This window comes from Cetorhinus maximus, chromosome 7, assembly GCF_964194155.1.
Source record: "Cetorhinus maximus chromosome 7, sCetMax3.hap1.1, whole genome shotgun sequence".
Classification (NCBI taxonomy): Eukaryota; Metazoa; Chordata; class Chondrichthyes; order Lamniformes; family Cetorhinidae; genus Cetorhinus; species Cetorhinus maximus.
The window spans coordinates 28,124,767-28,145,104 of NC_135885.1; the positions used below are offsets into that span (position 1 = coordinate 28,124,767).

The 20,338-nt window shown below is 42.2% G+C and overlaps 1 protein-coding gene across 3 annotated transcripts in view; it reads right to left on the reverse strand.

The window, feature by feature from the left end:
- gpr143 (G protein-coupled receptor 143) overlaps positions 1-20,338 on the reverse strand; it is a 100,866-nt gene that overhangs the window by 59,349 nt on the left and 21,179 nt on the right. For all 3 annotated transcript variants that reach the window (XM_078545249.1, XM_078545247.1, XM_078545250.1), the window contains exons 2-3: positions 11,957-12,063; positions 11,657-11,751 (exon numbers count right to left, since the gene is read on the reverse strand). In XM_078545249.1, coding sequence (XP_078401375.1) covers positions 11,657-11,751; positions 11,957-12,063 — 202 coding nt within the window. The remainder of the gene's footprint in view (positions 1-11,656; positions 11,752-11,956; positions 12,064-20,338) is intronic.

Genomic DNA, 20,338 nt, shown 5'->3' on the forward strand with positions numbered 1-20,338 from the left:
GCCTTCCTCATCATAATGCCCTGGTCCATACTAGATGGAGCATTTATTCTCTTAATCAGCAGAAAATATGTCCATAATTAATTTAATGGTTATTTGATCACTAACTGCTTTAAAAACAAGCAACAAATCTGTTTCTTTTAGAGTGCAGATTGTTACTACTTTTCAAGGTATAATTGGGTTGATGTAGGATTAAAATTCTTCTTCTGATTTCAATGATTTCTGCAGGTAGTTTCCATACCAGTTGATAACCGAAAGGAATCCTACAAATTTTTTTTATCTGAGGGATCTGGACTTTGCCTTCGGGGCAGTTGGAACAAGATGAAAGTGCAATTGCCAAGATGCAATATAATTACAGCTATCTTCTTAATAGATGAAAATCCATTGAAGACAGTGTAACTAGTGATGCAATTCACTTATTTATTTCCCCATCTACTTGCTGTCCTCAGCATCCGAAGATACATCCTGTTCTACATGTATACTGACGACACCAAGCTCTATTTCACCACCATCTCATGCGACCCCTCCACTGCCTGATTTATTACACTGCTTCTCTGACATCCAGTCCTGGATCAGCAGTAACTTCCTACAACTAAATATTGGGAAATTAAATGCCAGTGCCTTCAGTCCCTGCTGCAAACTCCATTCTCTAGCCAATGACTCCATCCTTTTCTTTGGTCACTATCTGAGGCTGAGCCAGATCATTTACAACCTTGGTGTCAAATTTGACCCTGAGATAATTGTCCGGTCACTTCACTGCTCCATCACCAAGGTTGCCAATTTCCATCTCCTTACCATTCCCCATGCTGGATCCTGCATTAGCTTATCTGTTGTTGAACCTCCAATTCATGCCTTTGTTACCTCTAGACTTGACTATTCCAATGCATTCCTAGCCAGTCTCCCATGTTTTACCCTCTGTAAAACTCACCCAAAACACAGTTGCTCAATTCTTAACTCACACTAAGGCCAGAGCCTTCCGCTCTGGAATCCAAGTTCAATCGCGGGTGTGGAAGTGGGAGTGATTTTCACTGGCAGGGGCGGGGGTGTGAAGGGTGAACAGCTGGTCATGCACACACGACATTGTGCTGTTCAGCTCATTAAAGATGCACCTGCAAAGAGCTCGCCGATTCTCGCAGCAGGGCAGGCTAGAAGTCACAGCCCCTGCCGTCACCTTATGGGATCGAAGGTCTGGACGCCATATTTAAAGGGCACCCGGACAGCCTGCATTATCCCTTCCACCTTTGCCTGGCCACTGCTCCAGCCTTCCCCGCTAACCCTTCCTGCCTTCCTTGGTCATCCTCCATGCAACTTGCACTGTCACCACCCAGTCTCAAGCTGACATTTACAGGCGCTCCCCAAAGATGACAATGCAGCAGCAACTCACCATTAATCATGGAAGAAGTCTACCTCACTAGTTGCATGCCACTTATGCGCAGTTGTAAAAGTGAACACTCTAATTTCTCACTGGCAGGGAACTTAATTCTGATGAAGTAGCCTTTTAATGAGTGTGCATGACTTGCTAATAAATCACAGAATTTTAATGGCACAGGAGGCCATTCAGCCCATCGTTGTCTGCGCCAGCTCTCAAAATGAACATTATGACCTAGTGCCATTGCCCTGCCTTTCCCCCATACCCTCGCACATTGTTTGAATAGAAACAATCATTTAATGTCCTCTTGAATGCCTCGATTGAACCTGCCTCCACCACACTCCCATACAGTGCATTCTAGACCCGGACCACTCGTTGTGTGAAAAAGTTTTTTCCCCTTGTCATATTTGCTTCTTTTTCAAATCACTTTAAATCTGTGCCCTCTTGTTCTTGATCCTTTTATGAGTGGCACCAGCTTCTCCCTATCTACTCTGTCCAGCCCCCTCATGATTGGACATCTATCAAGTCTCCTCTTGGCCTTCTTCTCTCCAAGGAGAACAGTCCCAACCTCTGCAATTTATCTCCGTAGTTGAAGTTTCTCATCCCTGGAACCATTCTTGCAAACCTCTTCTGCACTCTGTCAAATGTGTTCACATCCTTCCTACAGTGTGGTGCCCAGAACTCTACACAACGCTCCATTGAGCACTAACGAGGGTCTTATATAAATTCAGCATAACCTCCCTGCACTTGTACTCTATGCCCCTATTAATAAAGCCCAGGATACTATATGCTTTATTAACTGCTCTCTCCACCTGTCCTGCCACCTTCAATGATCTATGCACATATGCACCCAAGTCTTTCTGCTCCTGCACACCCTTCAAAATTTCACCCCTTGTTTTATATTGTCTGTCCATGCCCTTCCTACCAAAATGCATTGCTTCACCCTTCTCTGCATTGAACTTTATCTGCCACCTATCTGCCCACTCCACCAACTTGTCTACGTCCTCTTGAAGTTCCACACCATCCTCCTGACAGTTCACAATGCTCCCAAGCTTCATATCATCTGCAAACTTTGAAATTGTCCCCTGCACAAGAGATTATTAATACATGTCAGGAAAAGCAAGGGTGCCAACACCAGCCCCTGGGGAACTCCACTACAAACCTTCCTCCAGTCTGAAAAATATTCATTGACCATTACTCTCTGCTTCCTATTTGTCAGCCAATTTTGTATCCATATTGCTACTGTTCCTTTTATTTCATGAGCAATAACTTTTCTCACAGTCTGTTGTGTGGCACTGTATCAAATGCCTTTTGAGAGTCCATGTACACCACATCAACAGCATTACCCTCATTGACCTTTTCTTTTACCCCTTCAAAAAACTCCAGCAAATTAGTTAAACACAGTTTCTCCTTTAGAAATCCATGCTGGCTCTTCCTTATCAACCCATAATTTTCCATGTGACTACTAATTCTATCCTAAATAATTGTGTCTAGAATATTGCCCAACACTGAAGTTAAACTGACTGGTCTGTAATTGCTGGGCTTATCCTTATAACCTTTTTTGAACAAGGACGCAATTCTCCAGTCCTCTGGTACCTCCCCTGAGTCTAGGGAAGACTGAAAAATTATGGCCAGTCCCCTGCAATTTCTACTCTCATTTCCTTGGGTGCATCCCAGTACCTTGTCAACTTTAAGTACTGACAGTCTATTCAACACTTCCTCCTTATCAATTTTGAACCCTTCTATTGACAGAGTTTCCTCATCTGTCACCATGGCCTGGGTAGTGTCTACCTCTTTGGTAAAGACGGATGCAAAGCATTCATTTAATACCTCAGCCATGGCCCCTTCGTCCATGTGTAAATTCCCTTTTAGGTCCCTTATAGGCCCTACTCCTCCTTTTATCACCCTTTTACTATTTATATGCCTACAGAAGACTTTGGGATTCCCCTTTATGTTGGCCGCCAGTCTTTTCTCATAATCCCTCTTCGCTTCTCTAATATGTTTTTTCACCTCCCCTCTGAACCTTCTCCTAGTTCTCATTCTATTTTCTACCGGACACCTGTTGTAAGCGCACTTTTTCTTCTCTATCTTAATTTCAATCTCCCTTTTCATCCAGGGAGCTCTGGATTTGTTTGCCCTACCTTTCCCTTTCGATGGAATATACCTTGACTACGCTCAAACCAATTCTTTTTTGAAGGTAGTCCATTGTTCAACTACAGTTTTTCCCACCAATCTTTTGTTCCAGTCTGTCTGGCCCAGCTCCATCAAAGTTGGCTCTTGTCCAGTTAATTATTCTTACTCTGATTACAATGATCACTGTGTCCTAAATGTTCCCCCATTGACACTTAGATCTACTTGGCCCACCTCATTTCCAAGAATCAGTGCATCCTTTCCTGTTGGATTAGACACATGCTGCTGTAGAAAATGCAAAAGGGCTTCTCAACATTGTTTTTCGGGAAGTTCGGCCTGCCTTTAAAGTCCCGAGAACTTAATTCATAAAGTTCACCCACCCCGGTCGGGAAACTGATTTTTGGCCTCACACCAAACTAATGTCCCCTGCCCGCCAAGTTTCCCAATGCAGGCGGGACTGGAAGATTCCACCTAAGTCCCACTCATTCTTTACCACAGGTCAGGTCACTTGACCAACATTAGCTCCCAGTTCAGCAACACTTGAATTTTAAAATTCTCATCCTTGGTTTTCAAATCCCTTCATGACTCACCCAAGCCCACAACCCTCAAAACTCTGCATTCTGCCAATCTTTCCTCTTGCACATACCCGAGATTAACCATTCCACTAGTGGTGGCCTGGCCTTTAGCTGCTTTTGCCCAAATGGCTCTGAAATTCCTCGCCTAAGTCTTTCCATCTCTCCCTTCAAGATGCTCCTTAAAACTTACCGCTTTGATCCAGTTTTTGATCTTTTGCCTTGATATATCCTTTTGTGACTGGTGCCAAATTTTATTTGATAACGTACATTAGTGAACGTACATTAGTGAAGCACCTTGTGATGCTGTATAGTTGCAAGTTATTGCTGTAGCCTGCATTCCACCCATGGAATCTGTTTTCTTGATTGCTGTAGGGGCATTGGAGTTGTGAGCCCCACAATTAAATCTCCAACCCATATATGGAGTTCATACACTAGCCAAATTGCTAAAGTATAGCTCTACATACTTTACTTATATCAATATTTAAATATGGCTCAAAATTGCCTACAGATAAAAGTAACAAATAGGCGATACAATGGATCAGTTTCTGGATCACTTTGGTTACTAAAGGCTCAACACAAAGTCTTAAATGAGATTGCATGCAACCTAATTTACCAGAGAATTCACATCCAAAACGTCGACATGAAGGAGGCTACACAGCAGACACAGAATAACATGGGTGACAACATAAAATTGCTCATGGATAGCATGGGTTTTACTGACACAAATGATGAGACACAACAGAGCTCTGAGCCATAAGAAGCTGGCAGTGGTAACGTCTTTTTATGGGTAAGTCCCGAGACAATGAAAACGATTTCCATGTCACAGCTCATTAAGAATACTTTGTGGGCTGCAACATTTGATAATGGCAGTTACCAAGACAGACGGCTATTTATCACCTTCCACCAAATAGCATTGCTGAGCTGTTGCTCGTTTCAGACATATGATAAACCACTACGGAGTTGCTATTGGGTATTACTGGAAGAGGTCAAGATAACTTACCTTAGACTACACAAGGAGAACAGTCTTGTGAAAAACAGAGCAATATAGAAATGCTGTTATTGCAGCGTTTTCCAAATCTGTTGATTTGTTTTAGGGTAACAGATTTGACCTTTGCTGTATTCATACCGATGTTTATGGTACACTTCACAAAGCAGCGAGTTTCACCTGTGTACAAGTGTTTTCCAATGTATTTCCATGAGGGGCATCATCAGTGATTTAAATTCTTTACTCACATTATTTTGGCAACATATTGTCTTTGCTGACTATTCCACATCTTGAAAAAAAAATCATTCTGGAATTATGGCTAGCATTAGTTGATGGGGAAACCACACAATTCATGGCACAAATTACATTTTCTAAATATTTCTGGCATCAAAAAAGACATATTTCTATTGCTCCTTTACTGATTGACTTTGGAAACCCAATCTCTCTTATATAAAAATACTTTAGGAATTCACATTTAAAAATCTTGCTTCATTCTGCACTCGTTAAATTGATCCAATTTTGTTTTGCTTAAATCACTGTTTAAAAAATTTAGAAACTGTTCGTGTATCACAGCAACTCACTTTCTGGGAATATCAGTAATAACAAGAATGTTGAACACATCTCTACTGATCTGATTTACAAATAATTTAGTTTGTTCCTCTTGAACAGACACACCCTATTTTAGTTAAAATATGAATCTTAAAAACGTCTAACAAGGTCAGCAGTCAAGTGAGTGCATTAAACTATGGAATAAAAGAAAGCCAATTGCCTATCACAACTCCTCACTTTAGTACCACAACTCTTCCCAAATACAGATTGAAAATCCAGAATATTCTAGAGCTATAACTCCAGCAGGAAAACCGTGGGACCACATGAACTGGCAGAAACAACAATTAATAACCAATTTTACTTTACACCAATTTAAATTTATGCCATCTAAGTCCACTTCCTTGGATTGCTCTGAAGTAATATTACTTTCTCTATATCATTTCATCCTGGGAGCAGCAGCAGGTGTAAACAGTGCACAAGTGGTACATGGATTGGACACTTTATTTAAATATGGACAGAGAATTGAGAATCTAACCATATTCCCTTCCCAATTTTTTTTAAGACGCCATGGAGGAAAGTTACTGAACAAAGTCACAGGAGTCTGCCGATGAACTTTTAACACAAAGAATAAAACAGTTATTAAACAAGAGAAATGAACTATATGACATCAGACAAAACAGGTGCAAAAATCTCAATAAAATCACAAGAAAATGTTTCAGATATTCACTATTCCTTCACCCCAGCAATACCTTTTATAGGCAAATTCAGAAAGATAACACAATTTTCAATATCTTACACTCTAATTCTGAAGTACATATGAATTATCAGGTGAACTGTGGTCAGACACAACATACTCTAAAGTAAATGACAGATGCAACCAAGGCAGATTCCATGGATTTCTCAACAACCCACCCAGACACATGTCACGTTGTGAGCTAACCAATCTCACTGAAACTCTGCCTTTCTCACCAGGGTTTCCAATATACACATGTGAAGACCTTGCCTTGGAATTCTCTTCAAACATCACTCCTACTTGGATGGCTGCAACAATGGCCCACCTCGCAGGACTTCAATATCACCTTCTGAGATTCCTTTCCCCTGGATCTCACAGCAAACTCAGACTTCACCTTCCAAGCACAATTTCTGATTCCCAGCCGTGCCAAACAAAACACCACTGCTCCAAAAAGCCTGCAGTAAGGAGTCACCAACCTTCGGCTGCCTCCTTGGATCATTAGGGCTTCTCTCAAGCCTGCTTTGATTCAAGTCTGCTCCTTGCAGCTCTCTCTTTAACTCAAGAATCTATTGCTCTGCTCCTTTCTTTTAACTTGGCTTCTAGAATCTCTCCCTGATCCATTTCTTTGTCCCTGCCTGGGGCTTTCTTCTGGGACCTCTCCCTGTCCCCTCCCTGCGTCCTCCTTCTTGAGACTCCTTCCTTGGTAATGGCGCTCCAGTTCAGGTCACTGACCTGCACTTCCGGCTGTTTTACTTCTTTTCTTCTGCGCAGGTGCGCAGGGCTGTTCCTCAGCCCAAAGAGCAGAAAATAAAAGAAACTACACATGTGCGGCCATTTCCCGGCCGCCGCACGCCCAAAAGGCCTGAGGCTCGTTGGGAACCAGAGTTCCCGACTTCAAAATTAAGTTAAGTATTTCAGCTTCATCACACATAAATGAATATTTTTTTTAAAAAAGACCCAAAATAGCATTTTCATGTTCTGGGCATTGCTAGCCTGCCGGGACCTTCGTCAGGGAAGGCCTTCAGCTTGGGCTGCAAAAGCACAATTATTTTACTTGCTGCCAAATGTGCTCAACATTGTAAACAGGGCAGACTCAGTTCAACAAAAACCAAGGTATTTTCCTGGGCTGTCTTCATTGGAAGTGGTCCTATTACTCCATATTAAAAAAGCCCTGTAAAGAAATGCCAATCACACTACAGGTCAACTGTGTTGCTTTAAAATTCAACTTGCAAACATTCAATATGTCTGTGCGTCAATAAGCTGTACAATAAACTACACTTTTAATTCAAAATACCTCAAAAGTTATTCAAAGTAAATTAACAGCATTTTTAAACAATTCTCCTTATGTAGATACTGTAGCTTTAAACACAGCACTGCAGCTTGTTGAACAGGTACAAGGTCTCTCTGGTTACCATTCTTTCTTGATTTCCCCACAAAAACAGTTTGCTTGTTCTGAAAAATGATTTATATGAATATTCAATTGAAACAGAAACAATATACTGTTTTTAAGCTATTTTCTCCTGTCCTATCATAGAATTATACAGCACTGAAGGAGGTCTGTTAAAGGTCTCTGTGGGGAACTGTAAAACAAAATTTACCAAACGGCCCTCAAATGAAGAAATTACCAACAAGATTTCACTTTTTGTAACTTTTACTTTAACATGAATCAGAATCAAATGTAATTAAACATGAATTAACAGGCGAATTATGTGTGGCACAAAGTATAAATTACACATGGAATAGCGAATACAACAAAGGCAAGAGATGCATTCGCATCACTCCCTGCACAAATGTGGCACCATGTGCAATCTCACAGTCTTTCCAACTCGACCGCCAGTAAATCATCTCTCTCACTTTTTTCACTCAACGGATTTGGTCCTCGAGACACCTGCAACAGTGGGAGAGGCAGTGGCACGGTCTAGTTCATAGTCCCTGCTCTAACCTCGTCTGTCTTCAGCTTTCTGTCACTTAACTATTACACACAAAGCTCCTTGTAAATGTGCCTCATCTGTTCCTCCTGTGCTGCAGCTTCTTTGCCTCTGGCCACATGGCATCTTTATCTTAATTTTTTTCCTGTTGGTATTCCTTCCAGGTCAAGGGTCATCAGGTCACATGTACCAGTGTTTCTTATTATCCAAGAAAATTACAACTGATCCCTTTACAATTGATGCAAACTCTTAAAAGTCCCTTTCAAACCTTCTTAAGAACAGATTCCCTAGACATTTTAAGGAAATTACAAATTTTCCTTCCAGTATTTCTCCCAGGTCAAAGATCGTCATAGATCATTTGGCCCATCTTGCTTTTGCCTCTTTGAAAAAGCTCTCCAAATAGTTCCATCAGCCCTGCAAACATTTCCTTTCCTCTCCAGAAGGTACTGACATACAAGCTGGGTTTACTGCTCATGCAGCCCTCCATTTCCTCATCCCATCAGGCTACAAACTGTAAGGGACATCACAGCTGAACCTGATCCTGTTCACATCCACACTTCAATGACAACAATCAAGAAACGGGAGATCTGGCTGATTCTTCTGTTTACTTATCCACAGGTTGCTTATGATGCCTTTTACTCTCAGCTCAACTATTGGCAGCAAAGATCAGAGACCTAATCTGTGATCTTCTTGGTCAATAAGACTCGGTTCCATACAGGAACAAACTTTCAATGCAGCCAAAACCAGATTAATAAAAGCATATTATTTTGTGCAACTTAGAATGCAATTCAAATGTAGCACTCAGATATTCTTCATTTCCTCCTGCCTCCTAACATTTTAAATATAGTTATTTTTGCAGATTTTAATCATCCAATGGTGCTCAATTTAAACTGGGAAGATGTTTCAGACTAGGCTACAGATATCTCCAACATTTTGTTTGATCCACATCAAACAGCAGCAGCCCTGTGATGTGATGCAGGCCTAATCGCTTGCAATTCCTATCAAGTCCAATCGCAGGGTGATCTTGATGACTTATCCATTTAATGACCCTACTCAGCACAGATAATGACACCTCCCTCCGGAATAAAAGGAGGCTGCGTATTAGTCCTAGACTCTATTACTCAGAAAGATCGGAATTGTATAACGATACCCAAAACAAGCTACACTCCTAACAGTGGAAATAGAATTATATTATGAGGCATGATTTCTATCCTAGTGATGGAAAACATTCTTCATCGCTGGGGACTAGTCACATATTAAAAATTTATTTGGTAATGGGATAAGTAGAACGGTCTTAATGCTGCTGTAGATCAAACCTTGTGGTTTGATCCTAGTACAGCTGGAACCAGGAGCGCTAATTATTTCAAAATTGTAAACTGCAGAACACAGCATTGAAATTCTCAAGGCTACAATTTGCAGAAGTTTATTATTTTTAAAGTAGTATTTTCAATGGAAAATTGAAACGGTAGCTTTGCAGGTTTAAATTTCCCACATGAATTATGAACACTAAAAATTAAGTATGTAAATGGGAGGAATCACAGGTGAATCGTGGTTGGCAGCCATGCTGAGAATGTTTACATGTTTAAAATTGTCTTGAGAAATTTCCAAAAGAAAAATAATTCTACTAACTGCAACCTGATATCATGGAAACACAGATTATTAAGAAAATGACATTAAGTTGATCCCTTTTCAATTCAGGTCAATCCCATCTTTTTGAAATATCTTTTGATCCCTTTGCTCTTTAAGACACATCTAATTACTATCTTTTTGCACACTAGACTTCAGACTTCCCTGGTAACTTTTTTTTTTACAGACCTATTACTAGGGGTTAAATAAAGGGGGGGTAAAAAAAAAAGTCCACCTCTAACTCCTGGTGTTTTCATTTCTCACTTAATTGTGTCCCCTGGTATTTGAAACCTCCACTATAAATGGACAATCTGCTGTGATCAACAATTGTTAATCCTCTTTGGTAAAGCTGAACATTTCTAATTATGGTTGGATGATATTTCCTGGCAGTATCTTAAATCATGGTGAGGTGAGAGTCACTGCCCTTGACATGAAGGCAGCTTTTGACTGAGTGTGGAATCAAGGAGCCCTAGCAAAACTGGAGTCAATGGAAATCAGGGGGAAACCCTCCACTGTTTGGAGTCATACCTAGCACAAAAGGAAGATGGTTGCGGTTTTTAGAAGTCAGTCATCTCAGTTCCAGGGCATCACTGCAGGAGTTCCCCAGGGTGTACTGTCCTAGGCCCAACCATCTTCAACTGCTTCATCAATGACATTCCTGCCATCATACGGTCAGAAGTGGGGATATTCACTGATGATTGTGGGGATGTTTTCACAATGTTCAGTACCATTCGCTACGGAAGCAGTCCATGTCCAAATACGGCAAGACCTGGACAATATCCAGGCTTGGTCTGACAAGTGGCAAGTAACATTTGCACCACACAAGTGCCAGACAATGACCATCTCCAACAAGAGAGAGTCTAACCATCGCCCCTTGACATTCAATGGCATTACCATTGCTGAATTCCCCACTATCAACTTCCTGGGGATACTATTGGCCAAAAACTGAACTGGACTAGCCATATAAATACTGTGGCTACAAGAGCAAGTCAGAGACTAGGAATTCTGCAGCAAGTAACTCACCTCCTGACTCCCCAAAGCCTGTCCAGCATCTACAAGGCACAGGTCAGGAGTGTGATGGAACACTCTCCACTTGCCTGGATGAGTGCAGCTCCCACAACACTCAAGAAGCTCAACACCATCCATGACAAAGCAGCCCGCTTGATTGGCACCACATCCACAAACATTCACTCCCTCCACCACCGATGCACAGTGGCAGCGGTGTGCATCACCTGCAAGATGCACTGTAGGAACTCATCAAGGTTCCTTAGAAAGCACCTTCCAAATCCATGACTTCTACCATCTTGAAGGACAAGGGCAGTAGACACATGAGTACACCACGACCTGCAAGTTCCCCTCCAAGCTGCTCGCTATCCTGACTTGGAAATACATTGACGTTCCTTCACTGTTGCTGGGTCAAAATCCTGGAACTCCCTCCCTAACAGCACTGTAGGTGTACCTACACCACATTGGCTGCAGTGGTTCAAGAAGGCAGCTCACCACCACCTTCTCAAGGCCAATTGGGGATAGGCAATAAATGCTGGCCTAGCCAGTGACACCCCATAAATGAATTTTAAAAAATCATGGTGTGATACATTTAAGCAGTTTGACTCCTTTCAGCATTGAAACTTTTAAAAACAGTAGCAGTAAATTAAGAAGCGCTAGTACTTTTAATGCTATTACTTCCAAGTCTTAGATCACTATAGCTGGAGGGTTCTAAACTCCTGTAAACTATTCGCTAATAATTATCTTCTGTAAAGTTACCTTAGTCCAGAAGATCGCTTTACAACAAGATAAGCATCGACCGCATAGCAGAACAACCACCAGAAGGTGGCACTATAGAACAGTTGAATCCAAATCTGCTGGGAGACAGGGACAAAAGTTAAGAATGTTTCAGTTGTTTGCAGAGTTAAATCAATTTCCTATTATAAAGAGATAATAAATATACAGGAAAGGGCAAGAAATGTAAAAACTTGTTTTGATATCTTAACTGAAATATTGAAAAAAAATTTAGGAAGTAAACATTAAACCAGTGTTAAAGCTTCAGAAGCAGATCCTACTCACAGCGCTGGTGACACAGAAAGCTGCTGGCCATGATTCAGTTCCATTAACTGAGATTCTTGTGACAAAATCTGGGAAGCCAAGCCACACTGATGCTCTGGTTATTATTCCTTAAAGAAAAAAAAAGAGGCAAACCTTATTTGAGAGAATATTGAGCACACAGCAAAAAGCTACATTAAAAGAGGGGAGATAATCACTTAAAGACGCAGAATGGAACTGCAAGTAAAACGAGGTGCATCCGAATGTGTTGCGACCTGAATCGAAAATCTATTTGCTGCATTTAACGCAGATGCGCAGACAGATAAAAGGAAAGAAGTGAAACAGTGCAAAACTGCAAGTCAGGTGACCTGAACCGGAGGTGCCATTCCAGAAAGGGTGTCCCGGAAAACAGGACACGGGAAAGGGGTTCATGAGAAGGGACCAAACCAGAGAGAGTGGGGCAGAAAGAGGTCCCAGAAGAAGGCCCCTGGCAGGGACAAAGACAGGGATTTGAAACAGATCCTGTTAAGTAGAGTTGAGAGAAAGGAGCAGGTAAAAAGGCTCCGAATTAGACAGAGAGCTGCGAGGGGCAGACTTGAAGCAAAGTGGGCTCGAGAGAAGCCCAGAAGATCCAAGGTGGCGTCCAAGATGACTCCATGCTGTGGCTCTTCTGGAGCAGTGGTGTTCTGCTTGGCGTGGCCAAAGAGCTGAAAGTGTGCTTGGAAGGGGAAGCTCGAGTGTACTCGGAGATCCAGGGGAAAGGAGTTTCAGAAGGTGGGGTTGAAAATCTTTGCTAAGGCCAAGTGGGACTGACGTTTGAAGAGAATTCCAAGGCAAAATCTTCAAATGTGGAGATTGGAAACCCTCACGAGGAAGACAGAGTGTCAGTGAAACAGAGGTAAAAGCAAAAAACTGCGGATGCTGGAAAACTGAAATAAAAACCGAAAATGTTGGAAAAACTGAGCAGGTCTGGCAGCATCTGTGGAGAGAGAAGCAGAGTTAACATTTCGAGTGCGTATGAGAATACGAGTCATATGGGCTCAAAACGTTAACACTGTTTCTCTCTCCACAGATGCTGCCAGATCTGCTGAGTTTTTCTAACATTTTCTGTTTTTATTTCAGTGAGACCGGTTGGCTCATGGTGTGACGAGCACCCAGGTGGGTTGTTGAGAAATCCATAGACTCTGCTTTGGTCGCATCTGTCATTTATTTTGGTGTGTGGTGTGTCTGACCATAGGTCACCAATTGGTTCACATGTACCTTGTACTTACTCTAAATATTGGAATACAAGGTAGATATGGTAAATTGTTTTATCTTTCTGAATTTGTATGCATCTTTAAAGATATAGCTGGGGTAAGGGAATAGCGAATATTTGAATAATTTTGTGTTTATATCGAGATCTTTCCAGCCTTTTTGTCTAGTGTAATATAATGAATTTTCCTTGTTTAATAAATTTTTTATTGTGTGTGTTAATAATTACTCAGCAGACTCTTGTGAATTCGTTCAGTAACTTACCTCTACCATTTCTAAAAAAAAAAGTTAGGATCTATCAAGCCAGGTTTCACACTGGGATCTGACTTGTCCAGTATTACATCAGCTGAGATTGTAATAACCCAGAACTCCAGAATCTTGAATTGCAACACATTAGCATGGGAAATCTTGCCAGGTACATCTACTTGCAGAAGTGAAATTTTGAATTTTAATTTTTCAGATTTATATTTGTTGTTGTAGTTGTGAGTGACATGAGAAAATTCATCTGTTTTCAGAACCCCTTTCCGCTATAACCCCCTCCCCATAAAATGTGTAAGAATAAGAGGTAACTTTGAAGAAGGTTGCTGGAGGCATATTGATGCTCTCTGCCCTGGGTCTACAGCCAGGTGAAGAATTCCTTGGAGACTGCAAGCACCAAAAAGTATTGATTCTCCCTGCGAAGGAATGTGACATCAATCCCTTAACAAGGGAAGGGAGTATAAGGATCACTGGAAGAAAAGGACCATAATGAAAAGATGGGGTTCAATTAACCAAAAAGTCAGGGAAGAAGCTTTTGTCACTTCACAGAATGTGAAGTACTGTCAATGTTATCCAGGCTCAAGGCCAAGGATATTATCTTATGTATTTAGAATTGGTGGTTTGCTGCTCTACGTCGTCCCCTACCGTAGAGATTAATCTGAATTTCTATGTTCTTAGTGTTAGCAGCCAGTTCACTTGTACTAACATAACACATTTCATTTATTCTTGGGATATGGGGTTCACTGGCTAGGCTGCCGTTTCTTGCCCATCTATAGTTGCGCTTCAGAAGATGGGTGCACCTTCAGTGTAGAATTGTTAACCGTGGCTCAGTGAAGTCCTCCCACTTCAGAGTCAGAAAATTGGGGCTCCCAGTTCCACTCCAGGGGCCTGAACACAAGATTTAGATTGGCACTTCAGTGCAGTCCTGAAGGAAACGTTAAACCCCATCTCACTGCTTAGTTGGACGTAAAAGATCCCACGGTGCTATTCGGAAGAGCAGGCGAGTCCTCCTGGTGTCCTGGCCAATGTTCGTGCCTCAACCAATGCCTAAAATAGATTAAATGGCCTTTTATTTAATTACTGTGTGTGGGAGAGCTTGCTGTGCACAAACAAGTGGCCGCATTTTCTACATGAAGTGACTACATGTCAAAAGTGCTTCATTAACTGTGAAGTGCTTTAGTTCATCCTGAGTTGGAGAAAGTGCAAGAGAAATGCAAATCTCCTTTCTCAAACCACCGCAATCCGCCTCACGAAGGCAGTCCCACACTGAAAGATGGAAAATAGTGGCCTTAACACTAAGGAAGTTAAACAAATGCAAAGTACTGAGGGCATGGGAAGTCTGAAATAGAAACAGAAAATGCTCAGATCAGGCAGCATCTGTGGAGAGAGAAATAGAGTGAATGCCTTCCAAAGACACTGTTAGGAGTAGTCTATAGGCCCCCTGACAGTAGCTATACTGTAGGACAGAGAATAAATCAGGAGATAATTAGGGCATGTAAAAAAGGCAGTACATTAATCATGGGCGACTAATCTTCATGTAGATTGGGAAAACCAAATTGGCAGAGGTAGCTATGAGCAAGGATTCTTAGTGTATTTGGGTCAGCTTCTGAGAACAAAATGTTGTGGATCGAACCAGGGATCAGGCTATTTTGGATCTGGTAATGTGTAATGAAGCAGGTTTCATAAATTATCTCAGAGTAAAGGATCCCCTAGGAAACAGTGACCATAATATGGTAAAATTTAGCATTCAGTTTGAGAATGAGAAACTTGGGGGAAAAAAATTTCCCCCATTGAGGGGGGTGGGGGGGCGGGGGGGGAGAGTACAGAAGTGGGTGCGCCTCCAATTGGCACCCTCGATCGGGGGGGTGCCACCATTTTACGTGGGTGGGCCAGTTAAGGCCCACCCAGCATGATGCCCGCTAGGAAACACTATGCGCTCCCTTTGGGGGTGGGGGAGGGGGGCACAGAGTTTCCCTCAGCCGGGAGTGTGCTGCTTCGCGCATGTGCACGAAAGAGCGTACTGATCCCCCTGAGGCTAAGTGATGCCTCAGGGAGATCGGCTCCAAATTAAAAATTGTTATACAAATGATAGAAAAAGATTTCCGTGACATGTCCCCTCATGAAACACTCACATGAGTTGGGACATGTCCATAACTAATACGGAAACCTTTACTAAAAATTCAAATACCCTCATGAAACCTCTTCCCGCCCGTGGATGCAGTTTCATGCTTTTTCTGAAGCCCGCCAGGGCTCCTAGTCTGCCCGTCAACCTTAAGGTTGGACAGGCAGGTCCATTAATAGGCCGTTGACAGGTCGGCGGGTGCACAGCTGACTTAGCTGCGACCCCGCCAAATTGAAAATGGAAATGACGCAGGGTGACGTCGGGAGTTCCACCCAACGTCACCGCGCATCATTTTACGCGTCGTTGAGCGGGCCCCACCCCCGCTTGCCAACGGGAAAATTCTTCCCTTGGGTCAGAAACAACTGTGCTAAACTTAAATAAGGGTAATTAAAGGAATGAGGGCAGAGTTGGCTGGAGTGAACTGGGAGAGGAGTTTTGCAGAAAAGATGGTTGATGTACAATGGCAGACGTTTAAGAGAATAGTTCATGACTCACAACAAAGATATATCCCAGTGAGGAAGAAGGATTCTAAGAAGGGGATAACCAAGGAAGTTAAAGATAGTATCAAAGTGAAAGAAAAAAACATACAATGTGGCAAAGATTAGTGGTAACCCAGAGGATTGGGAAAGTTTTCAAAACCAACAAAAGATGACCAAAAAAAAGAGGGAAAAAGTAAACTTTGAGGGTAAACTAGCAAGTAATATAAAAACGGACAATAAGAGCTTCTTTAAATATACAAAAAGGAAGAGAGAGGCCAAAGTGAACATAGGACCCTTAGAGAATGAAGCTGGGGAAATAATAATGGGGAACCAGGAAATGGCAGAGAAGTTGAATAAATAATTTGCATCAGTCTTCACAGTAGAAGATACTAATAGAATTCCAAAAATACTAAATAATCAAGGGGCAAAGGGTGCGGAGGAAATAAATACAATAACTATCACTAGAGATAAAGTACTAGGGAAACTAATGGGGCTAAAGGCTGATAAAACCCCTGGACCTGATGGGTTGCATCCTGGTATACTAAAGAAAGTAGCTACACAAATAGCGGATGCACTGGTAGTAATCTTCCAAGAATCCTTAGATTCTGGAAAAGTCCCAGAAGATTGGAAAACTGCCAATGTAATGCCCTTATTCAAAAAGGGAGGGAGACAAAAAACAGGTAACTATAGGCCAGTTAGCTTAACATCTGTCATTGGGAAAATGTTAGAGTCTATTATAAAGGATGTAAAAGCAGAGCATTTGGAAATGCACAATCTAATCAAGCAGAGTCAGCATGGATTCATGAAGGGGAAATCATGCCTGACAAATTTACTAGAATTCTTTGAGGAAGTAACAAGCAGGATAGATAAAGGGTAACCAGCAGAAGTAATATATTTGGATTTCCAAAAGGCGTTCAATAAGGTACCGCACATGAGGCTACTTAATAAGATAAGAGCCCATGGTGTTGGGGGTAGTATATTAGCATGGATAGAGAACTGGCTAACTAATAGAAGACAGAGAGGTGGGATAAGGGGGGCATTTTCAGGATGCAACCTGGAGTGCCACAGGGATCAGTGATGGGGCCACAATTATTTACAATATATATTAATGACTTAGATGAGAGAAGTGAATATACAATTGCCAAGTTTACAGAAGACACAAAAATAGGTGGGAAGGCAAGTGGTGAGGATGACTCAAGGAGTCTACAGAGGGATATAGACAGGTTAAGTGAGTGGGCAAAAACTTGGCAGATGGAATATAATGTGGAAAAATGAGGTCATGCATTTGGCCTTTTTTCCATAACCCATGAGTCCCTTAGAATAGAGGAGCTGAATGTTATTTAAATGGAAAAAGACTGCAGAAAGCCACAGCACAGAGGGATTTGGGAGTCCTCATGCATTAATTCCAAAAAGCTAACATACAAGTTCAACAGGCAATAGGGAAGGCAAATAGAATGTTGGCCTTTATTCCAAAGGGAATGGAATATAAAAATAGAGAAGTCTTGCTAAAACTATGCAAGGCACTAGTCAGACCACACCTAGAATACTGTGAACAGTTTTGGTCCCTTATCTAAGGAAAGATATACTGGCATTGGATGCAGTCCAGAGAAGGTTAACTAGTTTGATCCCAAGTATGGAGGGATTTTCTTATGAGGAGAGGTTGAGTAGGTTGGGCCTGTACTCATTGGAGTTTAGAAGAATAAGAGGTGACCTTATTGAAACATAGAAGATTCTGAGGGGGTTTAACAGGGTAGATGTTGAGAGGTTGTTTCCCCTTGTAGAAGAGTCCAAGACCAGAGGGCATAATCTCAGAATAAGGGGTCGCCCATTTAAGACAGAAATGAGGAGGAATTTTTTCTCTCAGAGGATAGTTAATCTGTGGAAGTCTTTACCATAGAGGACTGAGAGGCTGGGTCGTTAAGTACATTCATGGCTGAGATAGGCAGATTTTTAATCAGTAAGGGAATCAAGGGTTATAGGGAGAAGGCAGGAAAGTGAGGACTATCATATCAGCCATGATCCCACCGAAAGGCAGAGAAGACTCGATGGGCCAAATTGCCTATTTCTGCTCCTACGTCTCATGGTCTTAAACTCAATACTGAGTTCAACTATTTCAGATTGTAAGCACTGCTCCCATATTTTCAGACAGCAGGCGTTGGCAATGATTCTGTTGTTACCATGTACAACTCCACTAGCCCTATCCTTTTATAGGCTCGTTGACGTTTACAGAATGGAAAGAGGCCATTCAGCCCATCGTGTCCACGCCAGTCAACAAAGATCTGATTACACTAATCCCATTTTCTAGCGCTTTGCCCATAGTCCTGGAGACTATGGCAACACAAGTGAATATCTAAATGCTTCTTAAATGTTACGAGAGTTTCTGACTGAACCACCCTTTCAGGCAGTGATTTCCAGACTCCCACCATCCTCTGGGTGGAAAAAATTCTCCTCAACTCCCCTCTCAGCTTTCTACCTCTTACCTTAAATCTATGCCCTCTGGTTATTGACCCCTCTACTAATGGAAAAAGCGCCTTTCAATCCACCCTATGTCCCTCAATCTTATACACCTCTATTAGGTCCCCTCTCAACCTTCGCTGCTCAAAGGAAAACAACGCCCATCTTTCCACATAGCTCAGACCCTCCAGCCCAGGCAGCATCCTGGTAAGTCTCCTCTGCACCCTCTCCAGTGCAATCGCATCCATCCTATAATGTGGTGACCAGAACTGCATGCAGTGCTCCAGTTGTGGCTTAACCAGCATTTGAAACAATTCCAGCATAACCTCCCTACTCTTGTATTCTACGCCTCAGCTAATAAAGGCAAGTATCCCATGTGCCTTCTTGACCAACTTACCTACCTGCCCTGCTATCTTCAGGGATCTGTGGATATGCACACCAAGATCCCTCTGATCCTAAGTACTTTCCAGGTTCCTACCATTCATGGTGTAATCCCTTGTTTTGTTAGCCCTCCCCAAGTGCATTACCTCACACTTTTCTGGGTTGAATTCCATTTGCCACAGCTCTGCCCACCTGACCAGTCCATCAATATCCTCCTGTAGTTTACGGCTATCCTCCTCACTATTTACTGCCGTACCAATTTTCATGTCATCCGCAAACTTCTTGATCATACCCCCTACATTTAAGTCCAAATCATTTATGTACACCACAAACAGCAAGAGCCCCAGCACCGAACCCTGTGGAACCCCACTGGAACCCCACTGGAAACAGACTTCCAGTCATAGAAACATCCCTCTACCGTCACCCTCTGCTTCCTGCCTTTCAGTCAATTTTGGATTCAACGTGCCAATTTGCCTTGGATCCCATGTGCTCTTATATTCTGGATCAGTCTGCCATGAAGGGACCTTATCAAAAGCCTTGCTAAAGTCCATCTGGACCACATCAAATGCATTACCCTCATCAACACTCCTGGTTACTTCCTCAAAAAAAAATTGTCAAACACGACCTTCCCTTAACAAATCCATGTTGACTATCCCTGATTAATCCATGTCTCTCCAAGTGCAGATATATTCTGTCCTTCAGAATTCTTTCTAGTAACTTCCCCACCACCGAGGTTAGACTGACTGGCCTGTAATTTCCTGGTTTATCCATTCCTCCCTTTTTTAAATAATGGAACAGCAGTCCTCCAGTCCTCTGGCACCCCACCTGTGGCCAGAGAGGATTTGAAAATTACTGCCAGGGTCCTTGATATCTCTTCCCTTGCCTCCTTCAACAGCCTGGGATACATCTCATCCGGGCTTGCGGATTTATCCACTTTTAAAGGCTGTTAACCTGCTAGTACCTCCTCTCTCTCTATGTTAATTTCCTCTAATATTTCACAGTCCTCCACCCTAATGTCTATGCCTGTATCATCCTTTTCCATGTGAAGACTGGCGCAAAGTATTCATTGAGGATAGTACCCATGTCTTCCTGGTCCACACACAGATTACCTCTATGGTCCCTAATTGGCTCTACTCTTTCCCTAGTTATTTTCTTGCTGTTTATATTTAGAAATATTTTACCCACCAATGCTTTTTCATGCACTCTCTTAGCTTTCCTAACTTCCTTTTTATGGTCCCCCCTGCACTTTTTACACTGCTCTAGGGACTCTGCCGTATTGAGCCCTCAGTATCTGCCATAAGCTTCTCTTTCTCTTAATCCTAACCTCTATGTCCCTTGACATCCAGGGTTCTCCAGACTTGGCCCCACCCTTTGTCTTTATGGGAACATATTTGCCCCGTACTCTCACTATTTCCTTCTTGAATGCCTCCCACTGTCCTGACACAGTTTTATCTGCAAGTA